The sequence below is a fragment of the Perognathus longimembris genome, chromosome 22 (genome assembly GCF_023159225.1).
Source record: "Perognathus longimembris pacificus isolate PPM17 chromosome 22, ASM2315922v1, whole genome shotgun sequence".
In the NCBI taxonomy this organism is placed as follows: domain Eukaryota; kingdom Metazoa; phylum Chordata; class Mammalia; order Rodentia; family Heteromyidae; genus Perognathus; species Perognathus longimembris.
In genome coordinates, this window is record NC_063182.1 from 16,935,437 (window position 1) to 16,956,005 (window position 20,569).

The 20,569-nt window shown below is 37.0% G+C and overlaps 1 protein-coding gene across 1 annotated transcript; it reads right to left on the reverse strand.

The window, feature by feature from the left end:
- Positions 1-71: 71 nt before the first annotated feature.
- Ccnh (cyclin H) lies at positions 72-17,870 on the reverse strand. Its single transcript, XM_048331563.1, has 9 exons — positions 17,679-17,870; positions 16,512-16,634; positions 14,400-14,473; positions 13,159-13,369; positions 10,981-11,144; positions 8,104-8,174; positions 4,133-4,244; positions 876-936; positions 72-209 (listed from the first exon to the last, which is right to left on the reverse strand). Exons 1-9 carry the CDS (start codon positions 17,793-17,795, stop codon positions 171-173), a joined length of 972 nt encoding a protein of 323 aa, XP_048187520.1. The 5' UTR covers positions 17,796-17,870; the 3' UTR covers positions 72-170.
- Between the last annotated feature and the right edge of the window lie 2,699 nt (positions 17,871-20,569).

Genomic DNA, 20,569 nt, shown 5'->3' on the forward strand with positions numbered 1-20,569 from the left:
ACTGGTTGCTATTTTGAAGGCATTTTATTTTACATAAGGCTACTATGAAAGGAAACACACTGAGTAACAAGTAGAAAAGTGTAATATATTTGATAACTTCACATCAATAAATAAAGTTCACTTCCAGATTTGCTTCCTACTTCTGGTGATTAGTTTGCACTGACATATCATTAGAGAGAATCTACCAGATCGTCATCAGTCCATTCTTCCTAAGGAGGAAAAATAAAACACAATAAGGAAAAAGCATAACCACTGCCATTTTATCTTAACTCTCTTCAAGGAAAATGGCAGAATCACACCCCACAAAGTTTATAATAGACTGATCTTATTCAATATTAGCATGGTCTTTACCAACCTACTCCAATAAAGAGCAAAGATTACAATTGTGACCTCCCTCTGACTTAACTCTTGACTTGCCGGGTCCAATGTAAAGGGGCAATGGGGACAATGTGTGAATAGTTGGAGAACATGAAAGCAAAAATTTAGCATGTATGTTGCATCCTTGCTGCTTCCTATGAACCAAGGAAGAGGTCTTCACCAAGTTACTATTACAGTACTTTCATACATAGGCCAAGATGGAAGCAAAATTCCCTTATCAATGCACAACGTCCACAACAATATATAAAAAATGATTTAAAAAAAAAAACCAGCTTCAATTGGACATGGTGGTGCATTCCTGTAATCCCAGCATTCAAAAAACTCGGACTAGCCTGGACTACATAGTGAGATCCTGTTTCAAAAGCCCAAGGAAATCCTAACAACTTTCTTCTCTCAACCTTGTCTAAAATGCTTATATTTCAGAACAACAAATTTTAACTATGTCATGCCAGAATGTGTAATAAAGTTATTTTAAATTTACCATTGGAATAACATACCTCCTCATGTTTGGATTTCTTTGATACATAGCCATCCTCTTCGTAGCCTTTTCTCTTCTTCCTATAAGAAACTATCAATAAGCAATTTGGCACTGGAAATAGCAAAATATTATAAAATAGGGATAAATTAGCAAACTATAAGTAGATACAGAATTAATGAAGAACAATGCCTTTAGAGAAAACATTTGAAAAGTTAAGGATATAAAAACAGTGCTTTCCAAGTGTTTAAATTCAATGCAATACTAATTAGAAACCCAAGAGAATTTTTCATGGAACCTGCCAAGTCTATTTAATATGAACCTAGAAAGATTATTTTTAAAAATTATGAAAAAAGGTAGGCCAGTCATACTCATGGCTGTATAGTCATGCCATGGCACATCTTGGTTTACATAGTGTGGCTTCACTGTGTCACCAGTTTTTTTTAAAAATACATAATGATCCCTCACCTGTTGTGGGAGTTGTGTGCCAAGACTACAATAGGTGAAAATCCATCAAGTAGCAATAAGTGAGCCTCAAGTGAGTGATGGACAACTATATAACGCTGTAACAGCAGATTTTCACCTATTGTGGGGGTCTCTGGAATGTAACTCCTGTGATAGATGAGGGATCACTGTAATTCCAGCTTTCAGAATGCTGTAAAGGAACGATGAATTTGACTTTAGCAAGGCGCTAGTGATATACCAACTCAACGAAACAGAATAGGGCACCAGTGTCTCACACCTGTAATCCTAGCTTTTTGGAAGGCTGATTAAGAATTACCACTCAGCTAGCCTTGAGCAAAAGGAAGCCAGGGACAGTGCTCAGGCCCTGAGTTCAAGGCCCAGGACTGGCAAAAAAAAAAAAAGAATTACCACACAAGGATAGCCTAGGCCAAAAAATCTGCAGCACTCCTTTTCAACTGATAGATTGATACACTGCTGCAACTATGTGGACAGCTAAGATTGGAAGCATTGTGGATACAAGTTAGTAAAGAAAGTAAACACCATGGGACAATATTTCAGTGGATAGATCTTGGACCAGGGGGCATGACTCATTTTAGTTCTGATGCGAAGTCTAAGCAGTTTGTAATCCAGGCACACATGAGGGACAAAAGACAGCACAAAAAATGCTGGAACGTGTGGCTCAGCAGAACACATGTTTGGCAAGAATAAGGCCCTACATTCAAACCCTTGCACACCAAAAGGCAAACAGTAGGTGGGCACAGTGACATCTAACTGTAATCCCAATGTTCAGGAGATGCAGTTTGAGGCTGTCTTAGGCTACATAACAAGTCCCTATCTGAAAAAAGAACCCACATGTAAACATAGTATTAATAATTATACACCAATAATCAAAACATTCAAAAGTATGCATACATATAGATTTAATATATGTAGCAATGAGTATGTCACCTGAAAATGTAGAACTGAAAATCACCTTAGAAGAAAATTTTTAGGCAAAATTACCTTGTCATTCACAAAATGATTTTAACAGCTAAAGGAAAAATAAAAATAAGCTAGGCACTGGTGGTTCAAGCTTGTTAATCCTAGCTACTCAGCAGGCTGAGATCTGAGGATTGTGGTTCAAAGCCACCCCAGGACAGGAAAGTCCATGAGACTTATCTCCAATTAACCACCAGAAAACCAGAAGTAGCATTATGTGAGAGTGCTAGTCCTGAGCAAGAAAGTTCAGGGACAGTGCCCAGACCCTGATTTCAAGCCCCACAACCAACAACAAAAGACTAAAACACTAAATAAAGCTAAGGCAAAGTATAGAGGAAAAGAAAATTTACATATATAAAAAAATAGACAAGGAAAAAATAAGACATTCAGGCACTGGTGGCTAGTGCCTTTAAGTCATTCAGTTGGTTGTAGGTCAAGGGTCAACCTAGGCAGAAAAGTTCATTGGACTCCATCTCAACAACTAAGAATTTTAAATGCCAAAACATTGATAAACTTGTTCTTTAAAGGACCAGTTTCTGTCCCAACCAGTCAACATTTCTTTGTTAGCACAAAAGCAATAAAATTAAATACACTGTGTTTCAATTAAAGTGTATTACATTAGGTTTCAATAGGTATTTCTAGAAATAACCATAGGTAGGAACCAGATTAAGCTGTAATTTACCAGCCCCTGGTTTAGGCTCATTTCAAACCAGTGTAAGAACACAATAAATGCTGCAGTAGTTGTATTTATTAATGTTAACATTACCTTTCTATAACCTCAAGGTATCACTAGTCACTTCTGAAACCCACTACAAGTAGGAACATTCCAAGTCCAATGCAAGGCCATAATTTGAAGTCATAACTATAATTAGAATGACTATATTTTACACACCTCAGACATCCCTGAATATTCACCTGCTACAACTATATAGTTAGGACCTGTTCTGAAGGCCATGGAATGTTCTTGGCCCTAATACATGTCTATTAGCATGTTTTATTTCCCCCACCAACTCTAGAGATCTAAGTATTTCAAATGCATCTTAAATAAGGGATGCTACTACTAAAACTAAGATTCCTTAGGAGGACTGATCGCTGGTTTCTTGTTCTTTAGGAAAGAACAAGACAGACCTGCAAACCTGCAAATCAAATACCCTAGTGACCGTAGGTTCAGAAATGCAGGATGAAAACCAAAACTTCCAACTTCTTGGTTTTGTTTTGTTAGTTTGTTTGTTTTTGTCAGTCCTGGGGCTTGGACTCGGGCCTGCGCACTGACCCTGGCTTCCTTTTGCTCAAGGCTAGCTAGCACTCTGCCAACTTGAGCCATAGCGCCACTTCTGGCCTTTTCTATATATGTTGTGCTTAGGAATCAAACCTAGGGCTTCATGTATATGAGGCAAGCACTCTTACCACTAGTCCATTATTTTGGGCCCTCCATCTTGTTTTTAATGAAATTCCTAAAAATGTTATTTCTTTTTGTTTTTCTTACGGCTGATAATTTTTTTTCTTTTTTTATTATTAAATTTTGTTGACAAGGTGTTGTGCAAAAGGGGTACAGTTACATAATAGGGCAGTGAGTACATTTCTTGTGATCTTATACCCTCATTTTTCTTTCCTTTCCCTAGATCAGGTAGGCATAGATACAATATCCAGTGTACCCAAATCATATACAGTAGCCATGTGGCATACGCCAAAGGAAATTATTTCTAAAATCCTAATTTTTAAACTTTTGATGACAAGTCAGTTTTTTCCAGACAAATAAGCTGTTACCAAGGAAAAACCTTAAAAACTAGTTGACTGGGAGACATAACTTCTTAAATAACATTTACATTTACTTACGTAATTACATTAAGCCCCAGCTCAGCAGAATGACAACGTTCCAATTTCTGCTTCAGAGCAGCAACTTCTTCAGATCTAGGTGGTTCATACTTTTTCACTAAATTTCTCATATCTATGTAGAGAAAAAAAAAAAAAGATCTACCTTGAGTACCACAAGCCTTGCTTTCATATGAAGAGAGCCAAATTATTTCCCAACTCATTATAGAATACAACAAAAACACTCAAGATTATCTTGTTCTTACCAAATGTGCAACATTCTGCATTAAAATCCAAGCACCATACTTTTTAACATAATTAAAGCAGAGTACTGTATATCCTGTATCATTTACACATGCATAAAGACATTCTGTGTAATCTAGTCAGCATTTTTATTTGAAAATACTATCATGTTCACTTTTTGTTCAATTTTAAAACACCTTTTGCTTTCCAAAAATTCCCTACATGATTTAATGAATTTTTTTTCTTACCATCAATCATATTGGAGATACCCTATCCTATAGGTGGTGGGCCAAGAATATACTTATTGTTTACAGAAGAAACTTTAATTATGTAACATATGACAAATGGGATTAATTAGAAAAATATTGAGCAATCCTTTGCCTCAATAAGATGTATGTTCCATACAAAAATATTACACTTTAGTATGTAAAAACCTTTTAGTAAAATTGCAGAAACTATTAATTAGTCATGTGATTCATGTAAGTTAACAGTAATTCTTCAGTGCTATGACTAATTACTACGTATAACAGCATCTTCTTTAGGGAAGAATCTGTCTTCTACAAAAATTATGAGTAATTTGGTATCACTAAGTTTCTGCACATTTCTTATTTCTTATTAAAATAGAGCAAAAGAAAGGTAATAAATTAATAGAATGTATATATACTGTACAGTCTCAAAGTTTATAACTTTAAGTAACTACAATAAGATTTTTTTTAGGTTCTTTCTACCTACTAGATTCTATGATCTGAGTATCTATGACTGAGTCATAATTCGCTATGAAAGTGAACCCTCTAGTGGTGAAAATAAATATCTACAGTTATTTATTTATTTATTTAGAAAACAAATACATTTGATTTGTTTTTTATCTTCATTAAAAACTATCTTTAAATAGTTATATAAAGTGGGGTTTCAATCTAACATAAGGGCATCACATATTTTAAATAAATTTTATTTGTTATTGGAAAGGTGATGTGCACAGAGGTTATAGTTACACAAGGCAGGTAATGAGTAATTTCTTTTTGAATAGTGTCACCTTTTCCCTCTTTTCCTCCCAGTTTTTTCTCTCTTGACTCCTCTCTTTGAAAAGTTGTAAAGTTCATTTTCAAAATAATGCCTAGTGAGTAACACTGCTGCGTTTTTTCGCCCTTTGATCTACCTATTCTGTGTTCTCCCTTAACCTCCTCAAAACAGATACTTACATAAAAAAGACACAGAAATCCAAACAGCAACAAAGGAGGAAAACAAAAAAAACAAGAAACAAAAAACAGAGAACTACTTTTTGGAGTTCATTTTGATAAAAACCATTATATGATCATATGCCCATATCTACTGAACCTTAGTGATTCTCTCCTAAGAATATACTCCTTTGGTCTCACTGTGTCAATGTCTAGAGTCCTGAATAATTTACCATGTCCAAGTGTATATCTCTACCACCCAGTAATTCCAGCACAACCATTTTCATTGCAGCACTGTTTACCATAGCCAAGATATGGAATTAATTCAGATGCCCCTCAGCAGAGGAATGGATCTAGAAAATGTGACACACACACACACTGAACTTCTACTCATCCATCAGGAAGAATGATATTGCACCATTCATAAGAAGATGGTAGCACAGAAAAAATGGCATTAAGCAAAGTAAGCCAGACCCAAAGAAACACAGGTTGCACGGTTTCCCTCATTTGTTGTAACTAGACTGTGCCTATAAATCTATAAGTAAATCAATATTTACTCAAACATCAAGTCCATCAAGTCCACAAGTGGTCAGTAAAGAACACTTCAAGCAGAATCAAGAAATAAAAACTAGAATGAAGAGATGAGAATGCAGTCAAGAATTCAATGTACGTCCTACAAAATTAAGTGAGGGAAGGAGTAAATTGGGAGGGAGGATGAGAATGTTGGAACATGTAACTGATCAAGATGCACTGATTCATAGTTTGTTAAATGACAACTCTTTTGTACAACTACTCAGATAATTAAAAAAATAAAAAGCATATGCCCTGAGGCAAACTGAAAATAGTCATTTACTGTCTTACACGAAGCTTTGAAATCCTCTATCTTGGTTTCTTTACTAGTTAAATTACAAGTCTAATTTAGAACACACAAAATGGAAACACAACTGACTTTAAAAGAGTACTCAGAGCACCCTGGTTGAAGCACCTAAAAGAAAAATAGTTCCTAAGAGCCTTTCTCAACCAATAGCTGGGAGACAGTCATGGACCTATCATGAGATTAGGCGATTCGGGATAATCTCATGTATGGTGAGAAGTATAAAAGGATAATCATGGACCAGGCACATGCTCGGGCTGGAGGGGTGGCTTACAGGTTGAGCATTTGAGTTTAAACTCTACTACCCCAAAGATAGAACAAAAGAAAGGGGGGAGGGAGGGAGGGAAAGGAGAGAGAGAAAGAATGAAAGAGAAAAGAAAGAGGGGGAGGGGAGGGAGGAAGGAAGGAAGGAAGGAAGGAAGAGAAAGTGGGAAGGAAAAGGAGAAGGGGAGGGGAAAGGGAATGGAGAAGGCAAAAGGGGGAAGGGAGTAAATAGGAGCCCGTGGCCATAACCATTCAGTGTACCATGGACAAGAAAAATGAAGATGGTGACTGCAGCCAATCCATTAAACAGATTCTATTCAATCTTTAAGACAATCAAGAGGTACTTAGTCAGTTTTGGAACCAGGAATAGGAAATCAGTTTTACTGGACCAAAATCAAGGTAGTGTAAGGGCTAAATTCTTTCTAGAGGTATGAGTGAAGAATGCACTCTTTGCACATTCCAATTCTGGTGGCCATCTGTGTCCTTTGGCTTATGGCCACCATCACGTCAATTTATGGCCAGCATGTTCAGATCTTTTTCAGTTGTTTAACACTGCTTTTTATGAAGGTATCAAGTTTCCCTCTACCTTTCTCTCTTAAGAACCCTTGTGAACGTATTCGTTTCTCATTTCAATAATTCAGGCTGTCATCTTAAGTCCCTTCTTTACCTGAGCCCAGAGCCTGGGCATTTCACCTGAGCTTTTTTGCTCCAGGCCATATTTTTTGACATTTAAGGTTCCATTTTTTTGCCATTCTAGGTTCCAGAAATTAGGACATAACCTCTTTTCAACTTTTCAGTCTATTTTAAGGGCTATCCTATGCACTGTTTGTTTAGTAGCATTTTTTAAAAAAATTTAGGCTCAACTAGGTAAGCCTCATTGACCATGCTGAAATCATATACAACTTTTTTTTTTCAGTGGTGGTAGGCATTGGATTCAGGGCCTTGTATACACCAGGCAAGTGTTCTAAGATGACCTATATACCCCCAGCCTCAGTGTGGTCAGCAGCCACTGTACCTCAGTACACTAACCTGATGGGAATAACCATGCTGTGATCAAACAAAAATCATTCTTGGATGAGAAGCAACTAATGACAGTAACAACAAATGATTTGCAGTAATCATTTAAGCTGATTTACCTAAAAATTACAAGTTCCAAACATAAATGTTAAATCAGTTCTCTAGAGATATTTTAGTGATTATCACAAATGTGTGTTTTGAGCCACGATAACCTTTCTTCTCATTTTCACTCTCCTGTGTGTGAAGAGTACTTTGGTTTACCTTTTATTTGTTCTCGGGGTATCTTTAATGCTTCTATAATACAATAACTCAATGAAAGTAAACCTAAACAAAAATCTGTTACCTTGAGCTACATTATCAAAATACATATTCAGAAAGAAGTCTTGTAATAGAGTATTTTATAACATTTTCTGTTTACTTACTTTTCATTGTGTCAAGTAACTGTGACAAGCAAGTTCTGTTTTCTCTTAGCATTAGGCTCTCTGATAAATAACTGGTTAAAGAAAGGAAAGCATGTTAGTATACAGACTCCTCATAGTACATTGAGAAAACATGACAACATGAATTATTTACATCCAGGTTTACTTGTTGTAATTTGTAGGAGTGACAACACTAAAACCAAAAAGAATACCATCTATGCTTTATAAATAATTATATTTTATTTGCATCATATCTAAAATAAAGGTGTTCATACTTTTCAACATGGTACAAAGCCCAATTACCATTTTTCTCAGAAGCATTGATATGAAAATACAATTTCTATAATTTGAAGTTTTATATACCCAGATTTAATGTATAGTTATTTGAAAAAAAGGCCAAATTGAACAGATCTCAAAGCAAAAGTCTTTCAAAACAAATACAAAAGTTGGGTATTAGTGGCTCACACCTGTAATCCTGGCACTCAAGAGGCTGAAATCTGAGGATGGAGGCTCAAAGCCTGCCCAGGCAGGAAAGTCCACGAGACTCTTATCTCCATATTAACTACAAAAAATGAAAATGAAGCTGTGGCACAAGTGGGAGAGCTCTGGTCTGGAGCAAAAAAGCTCAGGTGCAATGCCCAGGCTTTGAGCTCAAGATTCAGGACCCATACAATATGAGAGAGGGAGGAAAAAGGAGGAGAAAGGAGGGGAGAGAGACAGAGAAACAGAGAGGGAGAGCGAGAGACAGACAGACAGACTGTTGGCTTAAAGTGGTAAAGCATAAGAGGTAGGGAGAGATACTGTGGCTCTCAAAGTGGTAGAACACAAGAGAAAAAGACACTGGCTGAAAGTGGTAGAGCATATAAGAGAGACACAGACACTGGTACAAAGTGGTAGAGTAACAGCATAAGAGAGACAGACACACAGATACACACACAGACACACTGTGGCCTCAAAGTGGTGGAGCAAATAGCCTTGAGTGAAAAAACTCAGGGAAGTGCTCAGGACCTGACTTCAAGCCCCATGACCCCCCCAAAAAAGGTCTATATTCACCAGAAAGAAAAGAGAACTTGGAAGTAACAAAGCATGGTCTAGAATATAAGAACTGTAGCCGAAGGCCTCTCCTTCCTGATCATCAATAAATGAAAATATAATTTCAGGTTTCAAAAATGAGTCTGAGGGCTGGGGATATGGCCTAGTGGCAAGAGTGCCTGCCTCGGATACACGAGGCCCTGGGTTCGATTCCCCAGCACCACATATACAGAAAACGGCCAGAAGCGGCGCTGTGGCTCAAGTGGCAGAGTGCTAGCCTTGAGCAAAGAGAAGCCAGAGACAGTGCTCAGGCCCTGAGTCCAAGGCCCAGGACTGGCCAAAAAAAATAAAAAATAAAATAAATAAGTTTGACATAAATAATTGGAAAGCACTTTCAAAAGAGGGTGGAGGGAATCCAAAATAGCTACAGTTTGTGGACATGCTAAACAGCTTAATTTACAATGAGGCTAGGTACTAGAGTTTCTATTTAGTATATTTGGAGTTACAATTAATTAAATTTCTACAGTAAAATACCCTCTCATGTGGATCTTAGGGTACTTCATTCTACACTAACTAAAATCTCATCACTGGATAATTTGAAATACACATATGGCATAAGATGCTTATAAACACTAACGAAATTTTTGGTTATGTAAGTTGTCGGTAAAGGAGCGTTTTTTCCACTCACAGAACAGAAGTTCTACATGTAAATTCTACATACATTTATTATTTATAGGGCTATCCTTCCTAACTAGGGAAGAGATTTAGATTTTTCTTGTTCTTATATTCATGAAATGTAATGAACAGTGCATAATAGTACATAGAAGGTACTCAATAAATGTTTCCTCAGAAAATAAATGGAATATAAATCACCAGGGATTTAATGTATGCATTCATATAGCCGATAGAACAGATGTGTAACATAAACAAAAGTCTACAGTCCATTATCTTAGATGTAGATATGCTCTGAAATTTATAATCGCTCGTCTTAGCTAGTAAACTAGCCCAGTATATATGACATGTGAAATAAACAGATGTCTGATACAGCATCCTATAATCAGAAGTATTAATATACTTCTATAAGGAAATATACTAACATGTTTAACTTGGATAAAAATGAAATATTTCTTCATGTTTGCTGCCACCTTATTAATATGATATGAAAATTTTAGGTAGGACATTATAAACACGTAAGACAGATTGTTTAGAAAGTATTTTTCCTTACCTATTTCTATGAATCAAGCATAAAAAAATCCATGATTATAAACACAGAAATTATATATGCATAGTAAAAAAGTCTAACAAGCCAAGTAGGTAAAGCAAAGAGGTCTAAGTTACCAATTTGCTATCTCCCCAATTAAATAATTTTGTATACAATGTTACTAATGCAACACAATCTGTGCATAACACAATGTAAGAATCAACTGAATTAAAAATATGTAGAGCTATTACAGAGCCTGTTTCTCAGTATGTATTTACACATTAGCTGTTTAGTCCAATTGCAGCTCACTTAGACATCCCTAAAGCATTAATTTTCCCACATCTTTACTGCATCCCATACCGTATAGGACATGAATTAATGATAATACAAAGCAGGTATCTTCTATACTAAAGTTTCTTCTCAATTCATAAACTTTCAGACTTGCCACCTACTGACAGCTATGTCAGTCTTTCCAAAATACTTTCCACTTAGAGCAAGTTTCACTTCTACTTGAGTCATAAACTTCAACAACACTTTGCTTAATTTTTAAAGATTTCCATAGAAGATGATCTCATTTTCTTTTCTTACTAACTGTCCCAGCCATAAAGATTATTGTGATTTATCTGAGGTAAAGTTCAAATTAATACCTTTCCATTGTAATTCCTGCTCTGGAGGCACTAGATAAAATGGCAGTCAGGGCTATTTGAGCAGGTGTGTATAAAAGGTAAGCATCTGTCAATGCAATTCTGTTAAGAAAGTCATCAGCTGTTTTCCTCAAAACCTCTGGATTCTCCAACATGGGATAACGAGTCTAAAAAGAAAACTTGCAAATATTAGTCGTTTTTGAGAATTTAATAATATTGTTAAAAATAACTTCATTAACCAAAAAAGACTTTATAGAATGCTTTTGTAAAAGTATTTCCTTTTCTTTTCCCCCAAACTATTCTTTCTATAGAAAATTGTTTGGAATATGCCATCAGAATGTACCAATCCTTAAATTCTGAATGTAACAATCTGTCTTCTCTGATACTACCATATAGCTCAGTAGCTTTCAAACTTTTTGAACACAAACAGCCAAAGTAATAAATATGCTTTAAGGTAACATATCTAAATTTCCCAGCATGACAATACCTGACCCTCTCAATTTATGTTAATCCCTGTCTTTGTATTTTTCTACCTGAAGAGGAAGAGCAAGACAGGAAGGAAACACTTCTAGAGATTCTGCTAGGTTTCCAGGAAGAAATATACTCCTATGAGATGACTTCAGGTAACCAGTATGTAAATTCAAGGTTACATTCAGGGATCATAGCACCATCTCATTTTCATATGAAATTTGTTTTTAAGTGTAGTCTTGGACAGAACTGAGTAGAAATGGATCTTGGACCTATCGGAATTCTTAGAAGACTTACAAAATTAATTTTAAAATATGCCTAAGAAATACAGAAGACCGCACTTCCTAACAATTCCTCATTTCCTTTAAGATGAATCCTAAAATCCTAAAATCCTAAAATCTCAGAGTTTTGTCTCAAGACCTGAAGCAGTAATTTTTGTGTTTGCCAATACTGGTGCTTGAACTCAGGGCCTTGTACTCTTGCTTGGGCTTGGCTTTTTCACTCAAGGCCAGCAGTGCTCTACCACCTGAATCACACTTCCACTTCCAGCTCTGTGTTGTTTAACTGGAGCTATGAGTCTTACTTCATGTATTTTTCTACCCAGGCTGTTTTCAAACTCATATCCTCAGATGTCAGTTGTCTGTGTAGCTAGCAGTATACTGCCTTGAAGCAGTAAGAATCTTGTCTGAAACAAAATATCCAGAATAGAGTCGCAAATACAGGCTTTGTCATATGTTCAAATGTCTGACATCTGAGGTAAACTGGCCTAACTGACGACAAATGTCCTTTTTATCAAGTACACTCGCTAATCCTGTTTTACCTCCTCAGATACCTTGGTCACAAATTTATGTGCTCTAATTTACCACTGTCTTCTAGCCCTCATTTATTACCTGAATTCCCTGCTCCAATACACTGCCAACACATTCCTGCCTAAGCTTCAGCAATATTTCAATTTATCCTACCTTTTCTTTACAACCCAGACCGCTGGGTGCTGCCAGAGAAAATCATACTTACATATCAGATAATGTTACCATACATTCACGTTCACACACCTAATGATGTTCCCACAAAAATTTTTTGTCCCATTTTCCAGTGACTTAAGGTGATACAAATTTCTGCTTGTCTCAATGTCTTCCATAATCCCCAGAAACTGTCATTCTCATAATATGATTTCTGTTCTTAACCTAGAGAAGCACTATTTCCTGTCATCACCAAATGTCATGTGTAACAAGTGTCTTCATCCATACTTCGTTGTTGTTTCTTTAAACAGTTCTTATTGTCACAAAGGCTAATTCTTTTACTCTCATATTATGCATCAAATCCCCATGCTACATCCCTCCCCGGCCTACTTTACTGCAGAGAGAAACATGAGCTTGTATTTTCATTTTCCCTTTAACTGTTTTCTTACCACTAGCTCCCTAAATCAGCATTTAAACATGCATGAGTTTCTTTGAAAGAAACAACTTTCCTCTATTCCTAGGCATTTCTTCATTTTCTCATTCTATCCTTTTCCACATCAAAACAAAACAGAACTGTTTTAATCCAAGTTATAAATAAAAACATTTATGTGCCTTTATGATATTTCTATCACTGATGGACTGCACATATGATGATAGTCAGATAGTATAAAGTGGAGCTGAAAATAATTCTTTAAAAAACAATCCTAAAGGAGTAAAATATAGTCAGCAGCTCATTTCATACCAATAAGTTTACCTTTATATCAATGAGGAAGCCTTCAAATGGTCTGTAAGGATTGTGGACAATAAGGTGAAAATTAAGTTGCTGTATAAGGAGTAGTTCATATTCCAAAATCTGTTCCAGTGCCTTCTCTTGGCCCAGAGGACTCTCCCGCAGGTTTCCAACAAATTGAGGACTAGACACATTGAATTCATCTACTTTGCAGGCCAAAAACGCACAAGTCAGCCTAGAGGAAAAAAAGGGGGGGGGGGGGAGAGGAGTAGTGTGGGAGGGGTATCTTGAGAAATATCTAAATTTTGCTGAAAGTACATTCTAAAATCATCTAATATTCACAAATGGCCATGCTAGACAGCTCGAGAAATTAGATAAAAAATAAAAATAGTTTAACTGCAAACTTTTACCCATTAGCAGATACATGACAAAATATAAAATTAATTTCAGCTATCTAATATTGCCACAGCATTCAATCATCGGACTCAAAGTCAGTTTCATATAGTTTAAATCTAAAGTCTGAAAATTGAGCAGTAAGAAACATATCATGAAATATAGCTGGAAGAATGAGAAACAGAACAGTGCATATATATGTACCATATAACCAGAGAAGAAAGAATAAGGGAATATTAATATTGCAGAAGGCCATCAGTGGGAGTCTCTTGAATGAATAGAAATTATGAATTTATGGACATACCTACAAAAGACATCTGGCCATGACATGAAGTTCAGAGAGAGAAATTAGTGAAAAAGACAAAGAAGACAGCTTCTATAAGCTGAGGTAAGAGCTAGCATCCAAGTCTGGTAGGAATGGGAATGAAAAAAAACAAACTGTGACTGTCAGCAGATCTCTGATAAGCCTCATACTAATTTAACATTTTTAATGATAAGCATGGTGCTTACCAGAGCGCAGAAACAAAATAAACTGTTGTTTTAGTGAAACCAGAGTGAAGCTATAGGACCTATAAATTGCACCCATGTAGAGAGGGAGGAGTTATCACAAACAATTCTCAGGTTGAAGAACTACAAGAATAAAAGATGGAAATAGCCAGGTTTGAGAAAAACAGTTGAGTTTAGACAAGCTGAAATTCAGATGTCATTATTAATAATGGATATAAAGCTTCTAAGAAGTATCTTAAATTCTGCTCAGGAAAAGGGAATAAGTCTAGCTTGCCTTTAGTTAGAAACCTAATCCATTTTTTCACATACACATACCCCAGACAAAGATTTTCTTTACCGAAAACAATAGACAACCTTATACTCACATTATTATCCGAGGGTGATATTCCATTACTGAGTTATTAAGGTAAAATCTCTTGAAATACATACAAGCTGTACCCTAAGGTTAAAAATATACATTGTAACAATCTATTCAAGCAGATTACATGTCAGATTTAATGAAAAAGAATTTACTTATGCAAAGTTTCCTTCAATAGTTATCTGTACAAATACTAACACTTGTTTATTTTCCTTTAATTAAATAAATTGTGATGAAGTACTGCAAAAACAACACAATAAAAGGACTCCTGCCTGTTCCAGGCCTATTATAGCTAATACTTTCTGTGGTTATTGAACTTACAAACATATATATGTATATGTATATACATATTTATTTATTTACATTTCCAAGTAACAAAAATGTTGAGAAACATAAAAACTCAGAAAAAATTCAAATGGTCAGAGATTACCACACAAATCTTGGAAAAACACTGACAGAATCATGGCTGGGACGGAACTTTGGAAGCAACACCTGTCATTTGCTGAATGTATCCATTTACTAAATGCATCTCCTCTGAGCAAAATACAAAACTATCATTGTATTTTAATCCTTACAAGAGCTCTGTGAGATATCACTATTACTATCTGTATTTTAGAGTAAAGGAAACTGAGTGCCAAGGAAGTTGACTTATTCAAAATCAGACATCGAATAAAAGTCATAGCTGGAAGCACCTAACAACTGGCTGGATTTTGTTTATTTCCTGATCAAGATATCTGCCTGTATTTTCAGCTACTACATTATTGTGTTAATATCAAAAAAATATGATGACTTTGATGAAAATAATCACATTATCTATTTCCTGACCAAAAATATATACTTCTGCATGGAAACATCATAAGCCCCTGCCCACTCACATTTAATGTATTCTTACAAAAAAAAAAAGAGAACATTTCATCTTATATTAAATACCAAAAATTTGTCTTGTCATTTTAGGTAAAATAGTATTTTTTCACCATACATATATTGTATAAAAGATACATTCTTTAAGTTCATTTAAAGATTATTTCTTCATTCAAACAATAACATAAACCTATGACTGACCTTATTTCATTTCGAGTACAGTAAAAAGATTTCAACACAGAAACTAATCAGATGTATCTAAAATTCTTTGTGAATCTTTGATATCTCAGATAAATACTAGTGGTAAACTTAAAGGAAAAAAAACCCCAAATACTTCTAGACTTAATATTTTCAGTGTACTTCAAGTTTTTCAAGTATAATTAAAAAGTTATTCTCCATTAGGCGTAAGTTATTCATTCTTTTTAACTTTAAAACTTCAAACTTTCATATTTGCTCTCCACAATAAATCACTGTAGGATAATAGTAAGGTAAAAATATTTTACACTCTCCATCCCTGCTGTTCTCTTTATCTTTAGTTCCTAACCTATTTCTTCTTACCAATGCACTTCATAAAGCAAACCAACCATGTCCTCAGAACCACATCTGTGAAACAATAAGACAATTTTTTTTCGGGGACTTGAACTGAGAGCCTGGGGCAGTGCATCCCTGAGCTTTTTCACTGAAGTTTGGTGCTCTTATCAGTTTGAGCCAGAGCACTAGTTCCAGTTTTCTGGTGGTTAATTCAAGAGTCTCATAGACTTTCCTGCCTGGGCTGTTTTTGAACCATGATCATTAGATCTCAGCCTCCTGAGTAGCTAGGATTACAGGAGTGAGCCCCCAGCTCCTAGGTCATAAGACAATTTTTAAACCAAAACATAGGTGTTCAGCATCCACTAATCAAGGTTTTTGTTTTTTTTAAGTCTAATGGCACAAGTGGCGGCCATGCATGAATCGTTCCAGCACTTCAAACAGTATGGAGTGTGCCAGAGTTGAAAAGCCAACTTTATACTGAGGACTAGTTGATAACTTGGAGGGAAAACTGTACACGATGACACAACCTAAACAAGAAACCTCCATGCTTGACTATAAAACGACACTTCACTTTGTCAGATATATTATAATTCATACGTTGAAAACATAAGAACTAAACAAAATGTTTTAGAGTAACCTTAAGAGGAAATGTAATTAGAAATTTAGAAGAGATCAGATTTCACAAGCCACCTGATGGACTTTATACTTAATAACAATCGTAACTTACCACAACAGACCGTGGCATTGCTGGCTTAAAAACTGAACAAAATTCCAATAACCTTTTTTCATAGTATTTGCAGAGTGTCATTTCTTCATAAGGCTCAAGAAACACCGGATCATTTGGAAGAACCTTTTCAGTGAAATGTCAACATTAAATTCAATGAGTTTATCATAAAACTGTCATGAATTTGTTTTGATTGATATTTGCAACAGAGAGAAATACACTATTCATCACTTTCTCTGGAGATTACAGGCCAGAGGGCTCTTTATAGGATGCAAATCTAGAAAGGTAACATCCTATTCCAACTCTTTCCAGAATTTCCTACAGATCAGTATAAATTTCAACCCCCTTCCACTTACAAGATCCAGGTTTACTTTCGTTTTTTAATTAATTTATTTATTTATTCATCAAAGTGATGTACAGAGGGGTTACAGTTTCACATGTAAGGCCATGAGTACATTTTTTTTTATCAAACTTGTTACCTCCTCCCTCATTTTTCTCCCACTTTCCCCCTCTGCACTTCCCTCTCCCCCGAGTTGTACAGTTGGTTTATAGCATATTGTCTTCTAAGTATTGCTGTTGCATTGGTTTGCCTTTTACCCAGGCTTACTTTCTCCAGCCATTGCTGCACAGGTACTGCTTCAGCCACACATGACCACGAACGTCCAGGCACCCGCTCCCAAATTCTGACTTGCCACCCTCATCTCTATCAGCAACTGTGCAAAACTTGCCCTGACATCCTTTCTTGCAAGTCAAGAGCATTAGCCTTGACCCAATCCGGCATCCTATTTAGTCTATTCTTCGCCATTTTACGAAAACATTTTGTCGGTGTGCCATCCTACTTTGGGGATGGTGCCTGTTCGCCTGGGTACCTGCAGACAAGGAAGAGGAGAAGGAGAAGGGAGAGAAGGTAGAGTAGAAGGGGGGAGGGGGAGGAGAAGGGGGGGAAGAGAAGAGGAAGAGCTGGGGAGATTGGAGATGAGGATGAGCTGGGGAGGCCAGAGGACAAGGCTGGAGGAGGCCGGCGGAGAAGTTCGGGGGATGGGAGAGGAGGAGGAGGAGGAGACGGAAGCGAGGCCGCCCTGGAGAGGCCAAGCACCCCTGAGCACGCTCGGATTTTGGAGCCTGGGACCGGGGGCGGGGGCGCCGAGGGCTGGCCACCGCGGACCTCACCTTCCCATTTGCTACCGCTTTGCATTTGAATTTGCGGTTGGCGTCCGCCCGCAGTCGTGCCAGCTGCTCCTCACTGGCGAAAGTCCAGTGCCGCTTCTGGCTGCTGTTGTGGTACATCGTGGACTGCCAGGCTCAGTAAGTCCAGGCAAAAATTGGTAACACAGCACCGGGACCAGCAACCAGCGAACGTCAGGAGCCTCCGAACCGTGGGCGCGGGCGCGGGCGCGGGCGCGGGCACAATGACGTCACGATCACGTGGGGAGTCCGCCCGCAGAGGCATTTCCGGAGTCGTTCCGGAGAGCGTTCCGGATGGCTGGAGACGCAAGGGCGGAGTCTTGCTGGACAGGGTCTCCGGTGGGAGGAGCCTGTGGTGGGCGGAGTTTACCGGCCTACAAAGGCCTAATACCTGGTTCGGCCCCTACTTGGCAAGATGTAAAGAAGGGCCAAGGGAGGGAGACGGGAACTAAGTTGAGGCTGTCAATGGCCCTGTATAAATTCATGTGGGGTAATCAGAACTGGAGAAAGAGCTTGGGAGAGCAGCTGTGTTTAACTGGCCATGGCCCACAATTGGAGACCCTATCTTAAAAATGACTATTGCAAAAAATGGCTGAGTATGGCTTAAATGATATGGCCCAAACTAGTGGCCTTGAGTGAAAGCCCCAGTACCACTAAAAAAAATAAAATAAAACCCAGAATGAATTAATTAAAAGTAATGAAAAGATCTGGGAGATGGGGAGAGTTTTTTAAGATACACAGGTAAAAATTGGTGGGAGAATGACTCAATTCTGCTTTCTATAAAAATGTCGGAGGCTTGAGAACTGGAGCATCTTTTCATTAGGTTTGATATAACTACAAACAATAAGAGTGTGCAGATTATTAACTCTTCAGACTTACACCACTGGCAGTGTATAATGCATGTTGAACCCATGTTGGTAATCTAGACTAGTAAACTGGCTCCAAACAAGAGGAAAAAAAGGGGGGGGGGCAAACAGAAAATTCAATGATGCTGAAGAATAATTCAACAGGTTATGAAACTAGTGGATTGTGAGCAACATAAAGCTAGTTTGGTGAAAGGGGTTCCATTGATCAAGATGCATTTGCAGTCAAAAACTGATTTGATTTGCACAACTACTTAAATGTAATGTTTAAAAAGGCATTTTGATGGGTGGAAAAATTAAAGGCACTAAAAAGAGCAGGAGAAGAGATGTAGATAAGTGAATGTGTACACGTTAGTGTTATGCATTCTATGTTGCTTTTTATTTTATTTTTCTTTAAGAAATATGACAAAACCTTAGTTTCATGCAGTGGAAAATTTAAAAATGGCCATTTTGAGAGAGTTGGGGGACTTTCCCTTCTGTAGAGAAGAAACTAGCACCACTTTTCTCTAGTGTAATGTTGAAAGTACACACACATAGCATGACTAAGTATATATATATATATATGACTTCATATATATCTCTATATATACTTGGAATTGGATATATCTACATTAACTGTAAATAAAGCATTGCTGCAGACTCAAAATTAGTGTTCACATGTGATTTTTTTCCTAGTAGAATATACATTGTATGGACTAAATGTTATTCTCCTGCTCAGTTGGATGAAAAACAATTTGTTTCTTTGCTACGTTTGCATCCAAAGGTAGACTGAGGACTTAGAACTTAATGTCTTCACTTATTTGTGTATCTAATTCCCACAAAATAACAAGTATTTCTCTTCCCAATCTTTTACTTCTATTTTGAATTGCAAAGAATAGAAATATATTTTGTGATCCATTTACCTCCATAACCATTACTCTGTGTGTGTGTGTGTGTGTGTGTGTGTTGTGGTGATGGTGATGGTGGTGGTTTTCAGACAGTCTCATTATGTAGCCATAGTAAACTTGAGCCTCATGACTCTCCTGTCTCAGCTTTTTATTTTTATTTTTTGCATTTTTTCTTTATTGTCAAAGTGAAGTACAGGGGTTACAGTGTCATATGTAAGGCAGTGAGTACATTTCTTATCCAACTTGTTACCTCCCGCATTTTTCTCCTGCCTCCCTCCTTGTCTCAGCTTTTTAAGTGCTGGGATTCAGGTGTATATGACTATTCCTGGCTCAACATTACTTCTAAGTAACATCAATTGCTATCCTAGGGAGATGTTTCAAACAAATGAAACAGAGACTAAATTAGGAAAATTCATGAGTTCACAATGGAGATAATACTATTTCATTAGACAATATCCAGAAGTAACATTTTAATAAGAAAATTTCCAGTGACTTTTTAGAGTAAACACAATGTCTTCCTGATGCATCTCTTAAACTTTGATAGTGTTACTTATAGACAAGTTCTATTTTTTTTTTTTTTTTTGCTAGTCCTGGGGCTTGAACTCAAGCCTGAGCACTTTCCCTGTCTTCCTTTTGCTCAAGGCTAGCACTCTACCACTTGAGCCAGGGCACCACTTCTGGCTTTTCCTGTATATGTGGTGATGAGGAATCGAACCCAGGGCTTCATGCATAAAAGGCAAGCACTACACCACTAGGCCACTTCCCAGCCCACTTCTAAATATTTTTAATGCAAATCGTACTCGCAATCCAGGGGGTAAAGGAGAGCAGGGCCATCTGCTGGCCTGCTAAATGCCCTGTAATTGCCCACATGAGACTCCAGTTTCCAATGAGAGCACAGTATTAGAAACCTCTCTCTCTCTGGCTTCAGGAAAACTTTTGTGTTTTTTTTTCTTTTCTGGCTCTACCTTAGTGGTCTTAATGTCTTGGGGAAAATGAAAGTAACAAACTCAGCTGAATCTTACTTTAAAGTGGAAAAATGAGGACTTAAAGAGGTAAAGGAATAACTACAAAATATTTGCAACTTGGGATCATTTTGCTTTCAAAACATCAAATGATCTAATTTGTA